Source organism: Musa acuminata, chromosome BXJ2-4 (assembly GCF_036884655.1).
Source record: "Musa acuminata AAA Group cultivar baxijiao chromosome BXJ2-4, Cavendish_Baxijiao_AAA, whole genome shotgun sequence".
NCBI classification, from domain to species: domain Eukaryota; kingdom Viridiplantae; phylum Streptophyta; class Magnoliopsida; order Zingiberales; family Musaceae; genus Musa; species Musa acuminata.
The window spans coordinates 1,499,117-1,520,124 of NC_088341.1; the positions used below are offsets into that span (position 1 = coordinate 1,499,117).

General features: G+C 39.7%; 5 protein-coding genes across 5 annotated transcripts; 1 reads left to right on the top strand and 4 right to left on the bottom strand.

The window, feature by feature from the left end:
- Positions 1-1,061: 1,061 nt before the first annotated feature.
- LOC103980327 (chaperone protein dnaJ 11, chloroplastic) lies at positions 1,062-1,665 on the top strand. Its single transcript, XM_009396695.3, has one exon. It carries the CDS (start codon positions 1,162-1,164, stop codon positions 1,549-1,551), a length of 390 nt encoding a protein of 129 aa, XP_009394970.2. The 5' UTR covers positions 1,062-1,161; the 3' UTR covers positions 1,552-1,665.
- A 525-nt stretch (positions 1,666-2,190) lies between these two features.
- On the bottom strand, positions 2,191-5,785 carry LOC135609399 (ras-related protein RABB1c). Its single transcript, XM_065102618.1, has 6 exons — positions 5,599-5,785; positions 4,718-4,857; positions 3,942-4,024; positions 3,659-3,863; positions 3,487-3,555; positions 2,191-2,484 (listed from the first exon to the last, which is right to left on the bottom strand). The coding sequence occupies exons 1-6, from the start codon at positions 5,642-5,644 to the stop codon at positions 2,392-2,394; spliced, it is 636 nt and encodes a 211-aa protein (XP_064958690.1). The 5' UTR covers positions 5,645-5,785; the 3' UTR covers positions 2,191-2,391.
- A 567-nt stretch (positions 5,786-6,352) lies between these two features.
- LOC103980325 (subtilisin-like protease SBT5.3) lies at positions 6,353-12,358 on the bottom strand. The gene is made up of 11 exons (XM_009396693.3): positions 12,174-12,358; positions 11,911-12,023; positions 11,746-11,843; positions 11,506-11,670; positions 11,107-11,215; positions 9,258-9,792; positions 8,910-9,007; positions 8,271-8,516; positions 7,469-7,583; positions 7,172-7,385; positions 6,353-7,037 (listed from the first exon to the last, which is right to left on the bottom strand). The coding sequence occupies exons 1-11, from the start codon at positions 12,255-12,257 to the stop codon at positions 6,496-6,498; spliced, it is 2,319 nt and encodes a 772-aa protein (XP_009394968.2). The 5' UTR covers positions 12,258-12,358; the 3' UTR covers positions 6,353-6,495.
- An 845-nt stretch (positions 12,359-13,203) lies between these two features.
- On the bottom strand, positions 13,204-15,762 carry LOC103980524 (UPF0481 protein At3g47200-like). Its single transcript, XM_009396960.3, has 2 exons — positions 15,727-15,762; positions 13,204-15,017 (listed from the first exon to the last, which is right to left on the bottom strand). The coding sequence occupies exon 2, from the start codon at positions 14,938-14,940 to the stop codon at positions 13,366-13,368; it is 1,575 nt and encodes a 524-aa protein (XP_009395235.2). The 5' UTR covers positions 14,941-15,017; positions 15,727-15,762; the 3' UTR covers positions 13,204-13,365.
- A 2,421-nt stretch (positions 15,763-18,183) lies between these two features.
- On the bottom strand, positions 18,184-19,886 carry LOC135608881 (UPF0481 protein At3g47200-like). Its single transcript, XM_065101928.1, has one exon. The coding sequence runs from the start codon at positions 19,712-19,714 to the stop codon at positions 18,263-18,265; it is 1,452 nt and encodes a 483-aa protein (XP_064958000.1). The 5' UTR covers positions 19,715-19,886; the 3' UTR covers positions 18,184-18,262.
- Between the last annotated feature and the right edge of the window lie 1,122 nt (positions 19,887-21,008).

Sequence of the window (21,008 nt, forward strand, 5' to 3'; positions counted from 1 at the left end):
CAACACAAAAACAAGGAGACAACTTTTAGAAAAGTGGAAAAAGAGGGTAATCAAAGTGATAAGATATATTTTAGGTTCAAGACACGTCACAACCGATGTCATGTCGCGCTACAGCCAGGTCAGCAAGGGAAGCACTCTCACACGCTAAGTCAGAATCTGTACTGAGGTACTATTCGGCATGTCCCATCCCGAAAGCTCAGGGCGATGTTGTCTCGCACATCTCGGGACAGTAGCCGCACAGTACCATCTCGTCCCCTGAGGATCAGCCACCACACCGAACCCGCGTGCGATCAACTCTCGTACAATAATATAAAAGCTCATGGCCGACATCTGACCTAGAAAGAGGCATATATAATTCAACTCACCACTAACTTGCTCATCGGAAGGGCCAAAGTCGGGAATCACCAGACGAAGACCATTTTTACAAACAAGCGATCACATCCGAGTCGCGAGCGTCTCAAACTGGGAATCACCATCTAGCAAACGAAGGTGAGCTGCCAACTAGCCTGGGAACGGAGAGACGCTGCACGACGCAGACGACACCTGGACCAAAAAACACTAGTCAACACCCCGTTGCGAGGGCCCAGTCTACCTCATCATCCAACTCAGTAGACAGAAACTCCCGATATTGATCGGTTGACTCACTAGCCACGACACACTTGTTCACCAACACAAAGTAATAGTGGGTTTATTGACGATCGTCGATTTCTCGAAGATGGAAGAGCTGATCTTGTTGTTAGGATCCTTGAAATGGTCTTCCACGTTGACGTTCGAGCGACTCCTTCCAGAACCCACCGTTTCGAACGCGCGTGGTCCCCACGACAAAACCTAACACAAGTCGTCTGCGCTTCCAGAACCCAACCGGGAGCCACGCAATGCTCATGGTCCCCGTCCCTTCTAGAAGCACCACGTTACCGTCCAAATCCCATTTTCCCAAATCGGCTGCGGCGTGTCCATCGATTCCGCAGACCGCTCTCTCTAATTTATTTTATTTATATATAAAATAAAGAAACACCCATTTCCTATAATTTAATTCTCCGCATATAAATGTGACCCCCAAAGCGTTCTCCTTCTCGACTCAGTCTTCTGTTCGCTTCCGTGCTCCAAACGAACGAAAACCCTCCATTGTTCTTGTTCCCTCTTTACTTGGTCGCTTCGCCCATGTCTGGAACGGTCATCTTCTCCGGGATCTCGCTCTCCCCGGCACGGGGCATCTCGGCCCAGCGGCGGGTGGTGGCGCAGGTGGCCACGGCTGCGGGGAGGAGCAGGGCACCGGCGAGCCTGTACCAGGTGCTGAGGGTGGGGGAGACGGCGACGGCGCGGGAGATCAAGGCGGCGTATCGGGCCATGGCCAAGCGGTTCCACCCGGACGCAGCGCCGGCGGGCGGGGGACCTGACTTCCTGGAGATCCGCCGCGCGTACGAGACGCTGTCCGACCCGGCGGCGCGGGCGCGGTACGACCGGTCCATCGTAGGGCGGATTCCTCGGGCCGGCTTCGTCGTGTCGGACCGGCAACGGTTCACAAAGTGGGAGACGGACCAGTGCTGGTAGGCCGCAGTGCACCTGATTCGTAGTCGTGTAAATAGATAATTTTGGAGGAGGATTCGCTGGGCTTCTCATGTCCCATTTGGCAGGCAATGAAAGTATGGTAGCTGTTACATATCACTTTCATCTCAGGTCATCAAAGAATATAAAAAAGAAATAAAAAGATCTTTCTTGATCAGTAAAAACGAAGCTCGAGTGGCTTAGGACATCCAGTCTATAGGTTGGAAAGAAATGGACATGGCAAAACTTCAGTCACACGATGAGATTGATTCGAGGAGAACAACTGATGATTAAGGAGGAGTTAGAATAAAGGAGGGCCAGTTCCGGCCTTACATTGCATACTCGAAAATTAGCAGTGTCGAGTCTTAGGGATCGCATAGCCGTGGATCAAATTTAGCACCCTAATATCTTACATATTCCGACGAGCACCTCTCTTCAATTTTATTTCACGTTTTTTCCTTTGAGGCCTCTAGATAGTAGTGGGCATTTGAGGCATAGCACATTATTCACCCCTCCTCCTGTTGTCGTATAAAAAGGGGTGAAAAATTGAAGGATGGTACAAAGATATCTTTGCTTGCAAACCCACCACATACCCTTGAAATGGGGTAGTTCCTCTGATCAGACTATGTACGAAGCCCAACAAAAGACCCAAACTGATACAACCTTTCAAGAACAAATGCACACACATAGAGGAGCTAGTCACCGGTGGTATACCAACTAATGTACAGACGGATTACACAATATTTGCCATCATGCATACTTGACACTGGAAGAACCAATTAACACCGGTCAGGCTCAGTTTATTAGGATGAAACAGAACAAATAAGAAACATCAGTGGCACAAGCTCAGCTGCAACAACCACCAGCTTGAGAAGATGAGCCATCCCTTCCACCAGATGGACCAGGAATTCCTCCGTATCCAACTTTGATTCCGTATGACTGCCAGAAACACAAATAAGATAAATGAGGATGCACAAATTTTACTCTTCCAAGAGACAGCCAAACGTTTTTTTTTTTTAAATTTGTATTAAAGGATAATAAAACAACAGCTATCATAGAAAATTTGCGACCCTTAAAGTCAGCCTAAAATTCATCACCAGTATAATTGACAATAGGGACTTGAGCTCATTCGATCAAGATGGTGAGTGAAAAAGTACAACATACAAAGGAGGTCTTGCATCATATCAATGTTTTTTTATTAAGATAAGACTGACATCACTCAGTTTATATCATCATCAGTATTTGCAGGTTATCATCATGAGCTTCAGTTCGTGTATGTCGAGGCTCCAGTTTCAGACAAAAGACATTTTAATATAAAATTTTACATTTAAATATTACAAAAAAATTACCCTGCACCAGTCACATTCAATGATGAATTTGCACTTTAGGTAAATAATACATATGCTATTAAAGGTGCAATTAAACTACTGTCGATAATTAGGAACAAAACAGTCTTTAATATCTTGACAGGAAGAAGAGGTACTATGATGGTTATTCAACCAACTGCAATTACATGACATTTACTGGGCTCAATTTGTCGTATTCTCATTTTTGGAAGCAAGAAATGAAACTTGAGGTATGAGACATGTTTGATTATGGCTTGTCTAACACTTTTTAAAGACAATTCTGTTGTATCTGAAACTTCTTTTAATATAAAAGCTTTCTGCTTATATAAGTTTCAGAAACTAAACAGAACTAAAGGAACAACAGCCCTCCCGGCTGTAGGGTCCACAGTTCTCTTACAAGCAAATAATGACCCTACATTCATGTGACAGACAATCTCAAGATTAGAAAGCCAAAATAGTGAAAAATTGATATTCTGTTTGTCATTATGCAACACATAAAAAGGAAAAACAGCAAGGCCTTGGTACCTACAGAGAAGTTTCCCTTCATCAATGCTTTGGTTTGTGTACTATAACCTATTGTTATACACAGTCTTACCTCATTTGATACATCAAAGACACCATCCTGAATTTTCTTGTATATCATTGCTGCCGTTTTAATAAAAGCCTGCAACCATATATGACAAAGTTTGCAAAGTAAATTGTCACACAGAAGTTCCTAGGATAACAAAACATGGCACAAGAAAAAAGAAAAAAAAAAGCTGGTTCACCTCCTCAACATTCTGTGCTGTTTTAGCGGAGGCCTCCATAAAGATTAATCCATGCTCTTTGGCAAACTGTTCTCCTTCCTCGGTGCTCACAGCTCTTCTGTGAGCCAAATCACATTTGTTGCCAATCAGCATGATTGTCATATTAGGATTTGCATGTTGCCTTGCATCTTCCAGCCAGCTAGCAAGATGATTGAATGTCTCCCTCCTAACAATCAGTTTAAATATTAAACAGTATAAGCAACTAATAGCGCCGAAAGATCAAGGATCCCTGTGAAATTAATACCTGGTGATGTCATATACAAGCAGGGCACCAGCAGCACCTCTATAATAGGACCTGGTAATTGATCGAAAAGATTCCTGGCCAGCCTGCAATATTTTTAATTTTCTGATTAGATGAATTCACAAGTTAACAAGGCATATTCCATGCCATGTCTCGCTCTTGAAGGAACATATGGAATGGTGATAGTTCCTTTATCACTAGAGTCAATGTCATCCCTGCATGTCCTATTTATATTCTTTCTTCCTATCAGCTTTTTCGTGCTCTATAAATTAATCTCTACCACAAAACTTAAGGGATGATTTCTTTTTCCAACAAAATTTCACAAATCACAAAGTGAAATACATATATAAGTCCCAAACTTGAATCTTCACAACTGAATAATTTTCCAAACAAAAGCTACACTGAAAATATTATTTACATGCCATAAGTACTAGTGCAGTTTGAATAGGACTCTAAATCATTTAAATAACCACAGAAACAAGGGCATAAATTCATCCAAGAATCCTCTAAGCTAGAAACTATACTTAAAACTCTAACTTAAACTCTACTAGGGTTAAATTTGGGAACAGTGGTGTCAAACACTGTATAGATACCAGGTAGAATGTTGTTACCTCCTTACAAGTATGATCTTTAAGAAACCCCAATAGTCTATCTCAAAAGTCCAACAAAGTAACCATCACAACCTTAGAAATATCATATTCTAATGAATGAACAGTAAACTTAAAATTCATGATTACACTAATTCACTAAAGAGAGAAAGAGATACAAAAGATACTAACTGTATCCCATATCTGCAATTTTATGGGCTTATTGTCAATGGTTATCATTCTAGCTCCAAATTCAACACCAATTGTCAAGTCATGCACAGGTTGGAAGCGCTTGTCAGTAAACTGCAGGAGAAGACATGATTTCCCCACTCCTGCAAATAGATGAAAAGTAAAAGAACCCAAGAAGTTACAGTAAAACTGCAATTAAAAAATCTGTGTGGACCAATTTGATACCAACACTACCTGTCTTCGTTTACTTAATAGAAAATGTTAACATGCTGAACTAAACTAGAAATGAAGGCAATTAACAGAATGGCACATTAGTGGGAGCATTCCCAATATCGTTGACCAAACCCCAATAAATATGTAAGTAGAAACATAGAAACCGTGAAGAAAGAACACAAAAATGACCCGTACACAAATTTTACAATAGAAAATAACAAAAAGATGTGTAGATTTATCACAAGAATGTTCGCTGGTAATACTGCATAGATAAGATTGTAAATCTGCATTAATTAATGTATAAGAAAAGGAACTTCATATAAAAAAAAGGATCACATCATCGTCCTCATATCGTAAATACTCTATTATCATAATGCAAGCCAACAAGAGATAACAAACCCATACAGGAAACTTGAAGAGGAGAAAGCACTATAGCATATTCTCTTCTTCCCACAATTTACAAGCAAACTCCGAACACAGCAAAACAATAATAAATTCACTAGGAAGAATCAAAGTTTAACCCTAACCAGATACTGATAACAAGCCACCACCATCGTATTCCCACCAAGTTACGCGTAGCTCATCAAATCCCCAACCATGAACAAAGAAATCGAAAACTCTACGCAACCGGAAGATCAAATATAAACCCTAGGGGAAGCAAAAGAGAGTGCCTGTATCGCCGATGATGATGTACTTGAAGAGGTAAGCGTATGACATCCTCTCGCTCAGATCCACCACCACCACCCCGACCCTCCAATGATCGAGAACGAAACCCTAAAAGTAATCAATCGATCGAAGAAAGAACCAAGGGAAGTTGCGGTCGACCTTCTCTGGCTTCCAGAGGCGTCACGCGGTTGCCCTCCAATTAAAGGAATACTCTTGGCACTCGTCGTGGCTTACCCGCATCCCTCTTGTGGGACCCACTTCTCAGGCAAGTGACTCGAGTTGTAATAAACGGGGCTGTCAGTTATAATACAATTAAAACCGAGTCCTCGCTGTCGTCGGCGCCGACCCCACAGAAAACCAAAACCCGTAGCCGGTCGGAGCAAGGGTCCAACTCGTTCATGACTCGCCGGGTTACCGGTCTAAGAGTCATTCACCGTGTGTTCATATATATATATATATATATTTCTGATGATACGAGATGTTATACTACTCAGAACTAACAACAAGGATTGATTATTTAAACTTCAAGAATCTGTTTCGTAAAATTGTACGCAATACTTCAATTTGACATTTCATATTGAGATTTTGTGTTGTTTCAAGTGTTTATCATCTACTGCATATCACTGGACTAAAATCCAGAATTCGAGCGTTTAAATTGACTGATCTGTGTTAGGTTGACTAAGAAACTGCATCAAAATTTGAGAGAGCAAAAAACATTGAATAAAAAAGAATCAAGAAGATAAAAGTTCTTTTTCCAGCTGATTCTTTGCTATGCATTTTTTTTTTTGCATTTATTGTAATATATGATGTTCATCAATACAGCTTTTTCTTCTCCAACATTGGTCTACAAATATACCAAACATTTCCTGTTTATGAAAATTACGATGGGTTACAACATTCTTTTAACCCGCTACCTTCACCACAATGGGGCTTCTGACATAGTGCTTACCATCTGACCATGTTAAACCACCAAAAGTGTACTCTCTAGCCAAATTACTTCTTTTATCTTTGAGAGCAACTGTGAACTTCTTCTCTTCACCTAGTTTCTTGAACTTGAGTTTTCTGGGCTTCACCGTCACTGAGACCCCTGCCGGTTCTTCCACACGAACCTTATATGTGCTTGGTAGTCCGACATTCTTTATCGTTCGGGTTATAGTCGAAGCACCAGACAGATTAGGGATCGTGATTGAAGGATAGTTTAGGTCTTCGATCTTTAGAGGTTTAGATGGGCAGACAAAAGGTTCAGTGCTGAATGTTGCTATTTGAGTGGAGTTGTAGCCAAGCGCACATAAGAAGTTCAAGTAATCATTTGTAGTTAGATCGTAAACAAGGCCAGGGTCCATGGCACGGTTTGGTTGGACATGGCCGGAGCCATAGCTGAATGGAGAGGTCTTCACAAAGGATGAATTGAACATAGGCTCTTTCATGTTGTCTCGAGTTCTAGCTGCACAAGTTTGTAGGCAAAATGGTGAACTGTATGCAAATTGATACACCATGCTTGGCTAGATAAGAGCAGCAGGAGTAGAGTTATACACATGAGTTGAAACAAAAAAAATCAGTCATGGAGCAAACACATACCAGTTGTCATGATTGCGGACTTAATTGCTGAATGACTCCAATCAGGGTGGAGAGCTTTGAGAAGTCCAGCAATGCCCGCAATGTGAGGACAAGACATGGAGGTCCCTGACTCTGAGTTGAATAAAACCCGACGATCATCAAAGGTTAGACCTGTTGGACCAGTTGCTTCAGAGAAAGCAGCGATAATGCTAACCCCTGGTGCAGTGATATCAGGCTGCAAAATTGACATAAAAAATTGACCAACATTATGGATTCATTAGGCCCTACAGAATATAGATCAAGAGGGTTTTGGTTAACCTTGAGGATCTCAGGGTTGACGGTATTAGGTCCCTGAGAAGAGAAAGCAGCCATGACTGGTGCTGGTTTTGTGCCAATGGTTGTTTTGGGGCTTGTAATATATCCAAAGAGTGACCTACAAGAAGAATATTTTACATAAATTTAACTATTGCAGAAAGGATTGTATAGATGCAGTATTTCCATTTATATATCATGTCTTTCCGGAATTTGACATTTTTTGCCCCAATGTCGATGTACTGCATATGGCTGCAGCTTCAACCTAAGAAATTGGAGCATACTATAAGATTGCAGATAGCTGCATAAATTCAAGCAGTGAAAAAAAGGTTTGTGACCATTAAGCTTTTGGGTCAATCTAAATTATGAGAAATTCTAGAGAGTTACCCAAACATGCAGGTGAACATTTAGCAGCAACTGTAAAAGGATTGACTGATGCCCACCAAACTGCTAACTACAGCTTTATGTTTTAAAGAAAAAAATATCTCTATTCAGAAATTAGGTAACAATAATATACATGTTCAATCTATATCATGATTTTTTTCATTTTACTATGATTTGGAGTTCATAACTCATGGAAGAGCAAAAAGGTTAAAAATTTGCTCTGTAGGTCTAGAAATTTGCCAAACATGTGCTTTCAAAGGATGTTCTAACAGAGCTAATAGGCTATTGGTGAAGCCAAAGCTATTGCAATCAAAGTTGATAGGGACTATGCCACCAGTGCCATCTTGTAGTTTCCACTAAAGTTGTCTAGCATATGCACACTGATGATTTAGCACTAGGAACAGTGTATAATTTGCAAACTCACTTGGAGGAATTGAGATACGATAATATAGCAAGGCCATCATCATATGATATATGGGTCGCAGGAAGAACATGGGCATCTGCAATGATCTCATTTCCAGTGGATTCATCATTTGCTAGTACCATTCCGATGCCGCCGGCTTGGTGAACAACGTCTCCCTTTTCAACTCTTGCATTTTCCCCACGTAGGCATACAACTATCTTCCCTCGAACCTTCTCTGGATCTAAAGATCTCTTGAGGCACAATTTGCTGCAATTTAAATGAAAAAAATGTCAATTCAATTTCATATGACCGACAAAAAAAACTTACTAGATTGAAACTAAATGCTTTTAGTAAAAGCATGCGACACTGGAAATGTTTATTTTTCCTCGATAAATATTCAGCAACATGACATGAGTGCCAAGATTACTAGGTTTATGTTTTAGATGTTAAATGTTCAGAAAATTCTGATAATTTCAACAATGTTGTAAGTAGAAGTCTAAGTAAGGAGAAAAAAAATATTTTATAACTGCTTATTTTCTAATTGTTTAGTTTTAGCATTGAGAAATCAAGAACAATGGTGCGTTTAACACAAGAATGGTCACCACTTGCGACAAGTCAAATGAGAATAAAATAGCAATAGTAGCATGAATTCTTCCATACGCGCTCTCCTGTGATGCATTTCTAGCCGTAGCTTCTCGCGAGCTAATAATGGGGTAGAACATCTTGTCCGGAAGGGCCATTGGAGAGAGACTTTGACCCTGAAAGCAAAAAAGAACAAGAAAAGTGAACCAAAACCAATGGAGACAAAGAGGTTTGATTACAGGTAACCAATGATCGCTATGCAGTAGTTTATAGACAAGGAAAATTTTGTTTCATTTGTGAAATGTGAGGAAAACTTGAGCAATTAATTATACTTGAACAAGACACATCAGGCAACAAATAAATCCGAGTAGCATTCATGAAATCAAGAACATGATGTTTCATAAGAGAATAGAGATCAAAACTAACCTTAATTTGCTTCTTGCTGCGAAGAGAAAGATAGGCGGGGAACTCCCTGTCCATAGTGCTTGCTCCAACCGTGACGATCCACGGCGCGGTGTTCGACACCGTGCCCGATTTGGGGCCCGAGTTTCCGGCGGAGCACACGACGGTGATGCCATGCTTGACGGCATGGAAGGAGCCGATGGCCACCCCATCCTTGAAATAATCCGTCGGCCCACCGCCGAGCGACACCGAGAGCACATGCACGCCGTCGTGGATCGCCGCGTCGAAGGCCGCTAAGATGTCGGCGTCGAAGCACTCGCTGCCATTGACCGGCGGCCAGCACACCTTGTAGGCCGCCACGCGGGCGTTCGGCGCGCCGCCCTTGGCCGTGCCGTTGCCGAGGCCGAAGACGTTTGCGCCCGGCACGAACCGCCCCGCGGCCGTGGAGAGCGTGTGGGTCCCGTGGCCGTCGGTGTCGCGGGGCGTCTCGGCGGCGAGGCCGACGGCGCCCACCGCGGAGCGGTAGCCCTTGTTGAAGTACCGCAAGCCGATCAGCTTCCTGCGTAGAGCATCGTCGTCAGCCGTCAGATCTATGATGATCACGCTCCTTGCGTCAATGACGCATGCATCAGAGCCGTTTGTTGAAACTGTTTTAAGTGGACCCGCTAGCCGTTAGACGGGGAAACGGGGTTGGTTTCTCGTCGAGGGCGGCCAAAGCGTTTCCCACGTATTGAGAAGCCTAAATTATTGTTTCAGTGCTTTCCCTTTCTCTGTCACACATCATTCAAAGAAGCTATTTCTTCCTCACAAGATTCACAGAACAGGAGCTGCTCACTTAATTCGAGTAGGATAAAAGATAATAAAACATCACTAAACCAAAGAGATAATCCACTTGTTCTCCAACATTATTTTTGTTAGTGTTCCTATAAAACATAAAACTTCACCTAGTCCAGTGAACAGAGTTGGCAACAATAAAACCTTTTTGTCAGGTGGCACATCAATCTGTGGAAGACTAAATTTTTTTTTTGTTTTGTCTTTTCCCTTTCAACTTGGATGGGAATCAAAGATAAAGAGACAAGGTGCATATTTCTAGGAAGGAAAGGGGACACCATATGAATCCTCTCCTCATAGCCTATGCTTATGTCTACAGCTGTTAAATTTGTCTTTTACAGTGGAATCTGCTGGATTTATGTCTTTGAAGTTCCCAAGATTGAACAGATTCCTAAGCCCTGAAATGTGGTCCAGGACACTAAATGTATGATGCAAGTTTGAAGAACTGGGAAAGAGACTATTGGTCCGATCTGCAATGGAAAAGACACATTTCTGATGAGAAATTATGACCTTTACTGTAAGTACAGCTGATGTTGCCGAAATGGCCAAAAATAGTGGCAGGAAAAGATAAATGCAAGTGAGCCCTACTTTGTCAACTTGTTTTCGTTCAATTCATTATCTTCTACAAAGTCAACCCAAGTACTCCTGTTGGTATGCTAAGCGGCTTTGAACATTGAAAGCCAAGAAGGCACAATATGGAGTACTTGTGAAGAATTTATTGAAGCTAAACGACTAATTTAAACTCGTTGAAGTCGAATTGATCATGTTTTCATCTTCTTCAAGTTAGCAATCTGTTGTATCGGCATTGGTTTTAAGAGGTGAAGAAGTCACATGAAACTGCAAGCTATCCAAAGCAACCCAAAAGAGTCCAAACCGACAGAGAAAGCCGTTCACCCAATCCAGAAGCATCTGCTAAGCTCAGTAGACATGATGTGAGCAGCAGAGATGAGAACAAAGGAGGCAGAAGAGTCTTCATGTGATGAAAGATGAAAAATGAAGGATGGAAAGGACTCGAGAAGGAGCGGGTACAAAGAGGCCAGACCTGTTGCAGCGAATTCCCTTATCAATGTCATTCTGACAGATTCCCTTCCACTTTGGTGGAATTGGCCCCATGCCCTCATCCTTGAAGCTCTCGGATTCCGGCCATGCACCTGCACACATCACACATTCGAAGAAACAAGAACAAATCAGTCAACCATGTGAACGGTGGAACATACTTTTGAGAGCTGGATAGAGACAGCGGATGAATGTGATGAGGAGATGGAACAAGTTCCTCGGTCAAATGTGACTGTTTCATGCTGAATAGCTCTTCAGCAACAAAGTCCCATGAACACACAGATTGAAGCAGGGGATTGACAGTGCATGGATTCGTATGAAAAGAGAGAAGGAAAAGTCAATTACCTCACAAAGGTAGAAGTTTTTTGATGTAAAGTGGACGTACCAGTGTCGAGATTTCCGATGATGACAGCTTCTCCAAATCTCGACCGTGCCCAGATAGAACTCGGAGGAACTCTACCGTTCCTCTCGAGGCCGAGGAAATCCCACGAACGGGTGGTGTGTAATGCGTGTCCTCTGTTAGGAAACACGGATATAACACCAGCATGCTCTGCAAACAACAGTCTTGCAACCGTGAAAGGAGGAAAGGCATGGGCACGATGAAAATATTGAGAGAATGCCTCACTAGAGATCTCCGTGGCTTCTTCCTCTTCGAGATCAGCGGCGAAACCGTTGATGTACTTTGTGTAGGAGTAAAAGATGGCGTCTTGGGCCTTCTCCTTACTGCATTGCAAGATGATTGATTGAGATGAAGAAGAGGAGCCAGAATGCCTCCGACAGGATCTCTTACCTCCCCAAGAATGAGCCGAGGAACTCGTAATGGGAGTTCACGACTCGCTCATGGGCGAGCAAAGGGGCCTCCTCCGACCGATGGGAATGCCCTCCGAAGTAGACAACATAAGACTGCATCAGAGGAAGAAGAACTCAAGAGAATGGAATGAACCAAAGCAGGCAGGAAAAAGGCCATCAGGAAACGAGATTTCAACAAGAAAGCATAGAGAAAAAAGCGATCTTTACAAGGGGGATTTTGAAGGGATGTCATAAAATGCCTACCCTTTTAGCAAAAGTGAGACTTTGGAGCAGCAGAGAGAGGAGGAACAGAAGAACGAAAACAAAAGTTCGCCTCTCGACACCCATTTCTCGCTTTTGCTGGTCTCGTCCTTGGGAGAGGCAGAAGGGGTGATGGGCAGGCAATCCTTGTGGTTTCTCTTCAGGTTTCTTAAAGGTGCAGAAGGTGTGGGAAGCCTACCAGAGAAGAAAGCAGTGGGAACTTTCTGCATCAAAAAAAGGACACAGTACTCTTGCTGTTTTCTTCTTCTTTTTTTTGTCACAAAAGTAAAAAAAAAAAACCTTTCAAGGGGAAACAAAAGAGAAAATTTAATGTCACAAAATTGAGGAATCAAAGAGGATTGAGTCGAGAAATTTGATGTCTTAAAACTGTGGATATTTTCTTTAATCCTATAATTAATAATATATTATTCTATGTGTTAGGAATCTGTGTTAGAGCTTTATAAGCTTTGTTCTGCATGCGCAGGCATTATAGTTTGAACCGTGGGGTTATTGTTTCTTTATTTTTGGAGCATGGGGTTATTATATATTAAACTGAACTAATTACTCTACTATTGCTTAGACTTGAATTGAATCCAAAAACCAAATCAAACCAAATCAAACCAAAACTGAACGGGTTCGAAACTAGTTCGATACAAATCGATTTAATAATAATTTAATTTTTAAAGATTATAAATGATTCTGCAACGACTATAACTTAACAACATCATACCAAAAATATATATAGTTTAGAGCACATGTTATTTTAGATAGTATTTAAACATCATCATTTTATCTCATGAAACATACAATCAAAATAAAAACAAATGGATGAAAAACAAAAGAACACTTATAGCAATCACGAGAAAGTTGATTTAAAATCAAGAGGAATCACATAAATTAATAATTAAAAGATATAGTTAAAGATCGACATAAAATTTACATGATTCCATTTTCTCTGATAAAAAGAATAATCACAATCATCATTGACTTAGTCCTAACAAATACATTAAGAATATTTTTTTATTCAAACTACTAAGCAAACAAACCCTTTATTGCTTGCAATAACAAATTACAGTACAGCAACCAGAGAATCGTACAGTACCAGTAAGATTTCAAACCCTACAGGAAGAGGCAGAAGATGATAATAATAATAATAATAATAATAATAATAATAATAATAATAATAATACGGTGACTAATTTGGCGGTCGAACATAGCTCAGAGCAGAATAGATGGTCTGCGTTATGGTGAGAACGAAGAGCAAGATAGCTGCAAACACCGAGATGACCGCCCAAGGATTACTGAAGTAATCATGATTAAGCCTCGCTCGCCATTGGTTGTATTTGGTGTCGCAGTGGTCGTTGACATTTTTGTAGATGCCTGAAACATAACTTTTCTCGTAGTCCAACGTCACCTCCTTGCAAAGTTGGTTGAAGAGATTGGCGACTTGCTTGCCGTCGCCCAAACCGCTAAGGATGATTCCATGTTGCTGGAGCAACGCGACGTCGGCGGCGGTGTTGATGTTGCAATCCATGAGCGCCGCGTAGGCCGTGACATGAAGGCTGACATTTTTGAAGCACTGCTCGAATGCTATAAGGTTCCTGAAGAGGGTGTTGGTGTCGTCATCTACCTGAAGCAAGGGGATCTCCATCTCACCATTCTGAAAGGTGATGTCCAAGAAGGTCGTGGCCTCCTTCTTCTTCCTAAAATGTACTCCAGCCTCCATCAGCTGTGTCGCACTTGGAATCCATTTCAACAGGGGAGTTGGGTGGTCGGTCCCCTCTAGATCGTCTTTGGAGAGATGGCGTGACTTTTTCATCGACTGTAAGGGCCAGCAGAAGACGAAGGGTTCACCGTCGTCTCGGATCTTTTCTAGGGGGGAAATGCCAAAATGGATCATATGTAGGAGATGGTAAACGTCCCTATTGTCGGATGTCAATTTCATCTCTCTGTTCATGAATGTTCCGCCGAGGAATTCGAGTGCCAGCTTTTTTAGGAGATTCGGCTGGTCAGGATAAGCAGAGTCGAACAGAGTCTGGAGGAGGAAGAAAGGAAGCTGGTTTTCCAGCATCAGCATGTCTCGCGAGACCGCTGGTAGAGTGTGCCATGTACTTGTAATTGGATTCTGCACAGCTTCTGTTCCTTTCTCATCCGTTATATGCTGCCTTTCCAAAATCGTCATCTGTCCCGCGCAAGCTATGATTATCGGTTGCCCGGCCTCGCAAGGCATCGGTCGCGCGGCCGCGCACGTCATCTGTCGCGCTGTGCGGAACCATGGGCACGTACATCTAATTTGTTTATCTACTGCTTCTTCTTCTTCTTCTTCTTGTATTTCCACAAACGTTTTCCACAAGTCTATGATCTCAATCACGAAACAGCAGTCAAGCAGCATCATCTGAACGAACTCATCACTAGTCATGTCCACTTTTTCTGAATAGGCCATACGTGCCTTGTCCTCTGCTTTCTTGATCTGCTCGATGTAGTCTTCCAGCGACATGCCGGGGTTTCGGCCCAGGAATTTCTTGAGGTAGTGCCATTTCAGATCTTCCATAGCTTTCAGGTGAATCTTGCCATGGTGGTAGGGGCCGAGCGACACCATCCTGGGCTTATAAGCCTTGGGATCCGCCTCTTGAAAGATTCTAGGGACTTTGAAGATGGTCGGCCCATCGGTGCGCCAACCCTCCCATTTTGTTTCGGCTACCCTCTTCTTCAACGAGCTTAACCATTCCTCACTTGTAATTATCTCGATCTTCTCCTCTGCATTACTCATCTTCAGCTTCTTTTTCTTTGTGCTCTTGCTTTCCTTCTCTGGTGCCTCCCCCAACCTTCAGGTACACTCCAAGGTTCCTGGAAGAAACGAAGCAAGGGATCCAGAGAAGCATGAATAATCACAATCATTATTGACTTAATCCCAACAAATGCATTAATGTTGTTGTTCCATCAAGACATAAAGATATATGAGGTATAGAATAGTCAAACCCTAATTTATAGGGTTTTTTTTTCCTTTATAAGAAACCTTTTTTTCATATGAGATAATTTTTTCACATCTTTTCATACTATATACTATGATCCTGTATTATTCTAGGATGCTCAGGCTCTTACAAACAAAAAAATACTTACAACCCTAACACTCTATATATAGGATATAAAAATGTCGTATACAATCGACTAATCAAATGAACATTGATGAAGAAGTGGAGTCGAACATTATAAGATTTACACAATTTATTTGCGTTGTAGCTACTTAAGTGAAACCTTTCCTCATATAATAATCCTCATTTACTGCAACACCTATAAAACTTTTTCTAAATTCATAATCTGCATCTCATCTATAATATCATGGCATTCAAACCTTAATTTAGAGGAACTATAGATGTTAGGTACTGCTTATTCCTAACTACTAACCAAGATTATATATCCCACATATATTCACTAAATTTTCCACAAAGTATGGCAAATTTTAGAAACACAGCTAAGACGTTAAAAGAAAGAATTGCTTAGAAGATACAAAACTAAAGAAATCAATCTAGAGATAAATGGCGAGGAAAGAAGAGACCCTTGAAAGCTGACCGGAGAATAAGATATATTATACGAACGGGAGTGGCGGATGTGAGTCTATATATAGACTCTGTGATCAGCTCACATAGATAGTTATTTATTTTTGTTTACAATAAACACTCATAGATAGTCTGGTGATGGGAGGCCGTATGCAACAATCATCAAACAGCAATTAATGTTGGTCAAATTAAAATATATATTCTCGATCATCGAGACTCACTTTTAATTGAATGTTGTTTAAAAAAATCGAATGAGACAGTTTTCAATTTGAGGTCCCCATAATTGATTTTGAGACGATAAGATTAAAAATATCAATCATTTTTAGTAGAATTTTATATCTATTTATTTTTGTTTACAATAAACACTCGTAGATAGTCTAGTGATGGGAGGTTGTATGCCACAATCACATCAAATAGTAATTAATGTTGGTCAAATTAAAATATATATTCTCGATCATCGAGACTCACTTTCTTTGTCGTAATTGAATGTTGTTTTACAAAATCGAATGCGACAGTTTTCAATTTGAGGTCCTCATAATTGATTTTGAAACGATAAGATTGAAGTATTAATCATTTTTAGTAGGATACTATATCTATTTACATTACAAAATATATAAGCATTATTTTCTCTGAAAATTTATGTGACCGTGTTCTATCTCATGCAGCTAGAAGTTGACAGAATTATTTTTATATGTGTTGATAATTGTGGATAATCACAAATGAATGGTTTCTGAAATATTTATTTTGAAAGAGATATATCATTTATTGAGATAATATATATTTATATAAATTTTGAGGGCGAGATTTTCTACAATCATATACTCAAATCATGCACTTAAATCGGTGATTCTTAAATCGTAGATTGACTAAGAATTATGATATATAAGGAATTTAAAATTATCATTCCATATTTACTTTTATCATGTTTTCGTAAAATTAAACTTTCGTCAAGGATGTTAACCTTTAACCGATGCAATTGAAATATCCTATAAGCAAAATACTTTATGAGGAAATCTATTAGTTTGTTAGAAGTACATACGAGTAATATATAGTTGATAATTGATAAGTAGAAATTGATGATAATATGTTTTATATGTGAGTGAAATAATAAGTTGGTATATAGTTAGGTGATATTTATATTATCATAATATAATATAGAAATGAATTAAAAATTGATGATAATATGACTATGTTCTGTTTTTTGAAATTCTAAACGAATATATATATATATATATATATATATATAACACATCATGTCCTCGTCAATCAGGCGCCGACTCGTTGTAATGTTATTTCGACAGGTCAGACGAGTAGTCTAGGTGGTGTAATGTTATTCCGACACGTGGAGTGGTTAGGTGGTTGATACCATAATATTAATCATGATGCTTTATAGTTCAATTGGCTTTTCAAATTCGAATAATGTAAACCATTTTCATGGATTACTTTCTCACAAACCAAAAAAGTCAACTATCTAGCTTGACATTTAAACTAAAATTAATAATAATAATACCCTACTATTTATGGAGGTATATTATATCTACTACCTTGTGTTTTTGCTGTCTTTACTCAGAGTGAGATAACTTATTGGCGTGATAAGATTTATAAAGTTAGACTCATAATTTCTGAAATTATAGTATTGAAACTGGGCTAATATTATTGTTGTATGCCCAGTTTGATCATTAATTCGTACGATTTATAAAATCGATTCACTTCAGTCCGAATTAGCTAATCAAACTTAAGAAGAATACCCTCGAAAAAAAATATTTATAATCTTCAAAATCAAATTATTGATGAATCGTTCCGACTAAACTAGTTTTAGACATGTCAGTTTAATTCAATTTTTCAATTCAATTTTAACACCCTATATGCTATTTAATTAAGTGATTATATAAAATTATGTCGACCAAATTAGGATGATAGAGAAATTATAAAAATAAAGATTTGCTATATAATACCTTCATAATAGCATTAATAGCCAAATGGTCCGTTTGCATATTATTCCCTTGATTTCCTAGTCAAATCATATTATTGTATATACTACAAGAACAGCAGGCGTAATTCTACTACGATTCACACATTCAAAATTTGAAGCAGGATTTGATAATACGATACTGTATAGAAATATGCGTATATTCTGCGAATACCATCAACGACTGAATACACGCACTATGTTGACGTGTATTTGCAAATGCAGATTCACATGTTTGGTGATCTACATTTCTAAGTATCACCGACGATTGATGCGAGAATCTACAGAGAAGTGATGAACAATTCATAGGTGACATCCTGGCATTCATTTTCAATTGCATTTTGTGATCATGTAGCCAATTTAATTGTCCTACAAAATACATAACTCAGACGCAGGTAAGCAAAAGGAATGCTTTTGAGCAATCTCATACAAACTACTAAGCAAACAAACCCTTTATTGCTTGCAATAACAAATTACAGTACAGAAACCAGAGAATCGTACAGTACCAGTAAGATTTCAAACACTTCAGGAAGAGGCAGAAGATAATAATAATAATAATACGGAGACTAATTTGGCGGTCGAACATAGCTCAGAGCAGAATAGATGGTCTGCGTTATGGCGAGACCGAAGAGCAAGATAGCTGCAAACACCGAGATGACCGCCCAAGGATTACTGAAGTAATCATGATTAAGCCTCGCTCGCCATTGGTTGTATTTGTTGGTCCAGTGCTTGTTGACATCTTTGTAGATGCCTGAAACATAACTTTTCTCGTAGTCCAACGTCACCTCCTTGCAAAGTTTGTTGAATAGATCAGCGACTTGCTTGCCGTCGCCCAAACCGCTAAGGATGATCCCATGTTGCTGGAGCAACGCGACGTCGGCGGCGGTGTTGATGATGCAATCCATGAAAGCCGCGTAGGCCGTGACATGAAGGCTGACATTCTTGGAGCACTGCTCGAATGCTATGAGGTTCCTGAGGAAGGTCTCGGTGCTGTCATCTATCTGAAGCAAGGCGATCTCCATCACACCATTATGAAAGGTGATGTCCAATAAGTTCATGGCCTTCTCCTTCTTCCTAAAATGTACTCCAGCCTCCATCAGCTGCGTCGCACTTGGAATCCATTTCAGCTGGCGAGTTTGGTGGTCGGTCCCCTCTAGATCGTCTTTGGGTTGGTGGCGTGACTTTTTCATCGACTGTAAGGGCCAGCAGAAGACGAAGGGTTCACCGTCGTCTCGGTTCTTTTCTGGGGGGGAAATGCTAAAATGGAGCATATGTAGGAGATGGTAAACGTCCCCATTGTCGGATGCCAATTTCATCTTCCTGTTCATGAATGTTTCGCCGAGGAATTCGAATGCGTGCTTTTTTAGGAGATCAGACTTGTCAGGATAAGCCGAGTCGAACAGAGTCTGGAGGAGGAAGAAAGGAAGCTGGTTTTCCAGCATCAGCATGTCTCGCGCGATCGCTGGTAGAATGTACCGTGTACTTGTATTTGGATTCTGCACAGCTTCTGTTCCTTTCCCAACCGTTTGATGCATCGACATCGGTAGCCTCGTACGGAATGTTGGCACTGTTTCTTTTATTTCCACAAACGGTTTCCACGAGTGTATGATCTCAATCACGAAACAGCAGTCAAGCAGCATCATCTGGGCGAACTCATCACTACTCATGTCCACTTTTTCTGAATAGGCCATACGTGCCAAGAGCTCTCTTTTTTTTATCTGCTCGATGTAGTCTTCCAGTGATTTGCCGGGGTTTCGGCCCAGGAATTTCTGGAGGTAGTGCCATTTCAGATCTTCCATAGCTTTCAGGTGTATGTTGCGATGGTGGTAGGGGCCGAGCGACACCATCTTAGGCTCATATGCCTTCGGATTTACCTCTTGAAAGATTCTAGGGACTTTGGAGATGGTCGGCCCATCGGTGCACCAACCCTCCCATTTTGTTTCGGCTACCCTCGTCTTCAACGAGCTTAACCATTCCTCATTTGTAATTATCTCGATCTTCTCCTCTGCAATGCTCATCTTCAGCTTCTTTTTATTTTTGTTCTTGCTTTTCTGGTGTCTCCCCCAACCTTAACGTACACTAAGGTTCTCGGAGGAAACGAAGGAAGGAATCCAGAGAATTATTGCTCGACGAATGTGAGAACACAATAGTCGACCTATTTCTCCTTAGGAACGCTAGCTTAATTCAAATTCGGTTTCTGTCATGAACAGATATAAAACGAATAGTATAAACAAATTCACTAGCCCTTGTTCACAGTATAATCATAAAAACTATAATTATATTATTATATATAAAAAATTAATAATAAAAAATAAAATCAAATAATAATAGATCAAATATACTATGCGTACATTTTGATATTATTAAAAAAAAAACCTTTATCTAATTTGTTGGCGTATTGTTGTCAGATTTGAAAGTTGTGACAATGTCAATACACAAGAAAACTAGTCTTGTTTTTTTATCTTTTTCTATCATTCATAGGATAACCATTAATAATTAGTGATGGATTATGGACTAAGGGAAGATGAGTGAAGATCTATAATTTTTCAACAATAAATCATATCGTGTTGTCTCTAGGAGATCTTATCTATTTATACATGAGAATAGAAAATCTAAAATAAGTAATGAGGAGAGCCTCTCCCATCAAGTTCATCTTATCATAATTAGATTTTTTTTTATTAACTGATAATCATAATCAGAATCCAGTTAGATCTATAATATATCTTACCTAATTAGATATGACAACATAATCTAACATACAGTATATATATGATGATAAAAATTAGCGAATTTTATTCATCTCAACAGTTTGATCATTTTACAATGACTATAACTTTTAATAATGTTATGCCAAAACTATATTTAGATACCATCCTTTGTCCCATGAAACATATTATTAGGACCGATTGATGATAAACAAAAGAGCACTTTTAGTAATCACTATACCAGATAGAAGATTTAAAATCAAGACGAATCACATAGATTAATAATTAAAAACTATACTTAATAGTCGACATAATATTTATGATATTCAACATTCTTTATCCATATTTATGGAGAAAACTAATGTATTATTGTATTATCAACATTAGAAATTGATTTCATAATATAATTTGAGATTACTAGTCAAACTTTATGACTATGAAATTTTATCCCAGAATTTGGTATAATCATATTTAATTGTCAAGTTGCTAAAGATATTTTGTGACATACTATACTAATTTTTTTTCTCTAAAAATGATAAATACTTTAACAGTCTTAAGCATATTAGCATAAAATACTTGATAGTTAAAGAAAAAGTTTAAAAACTAG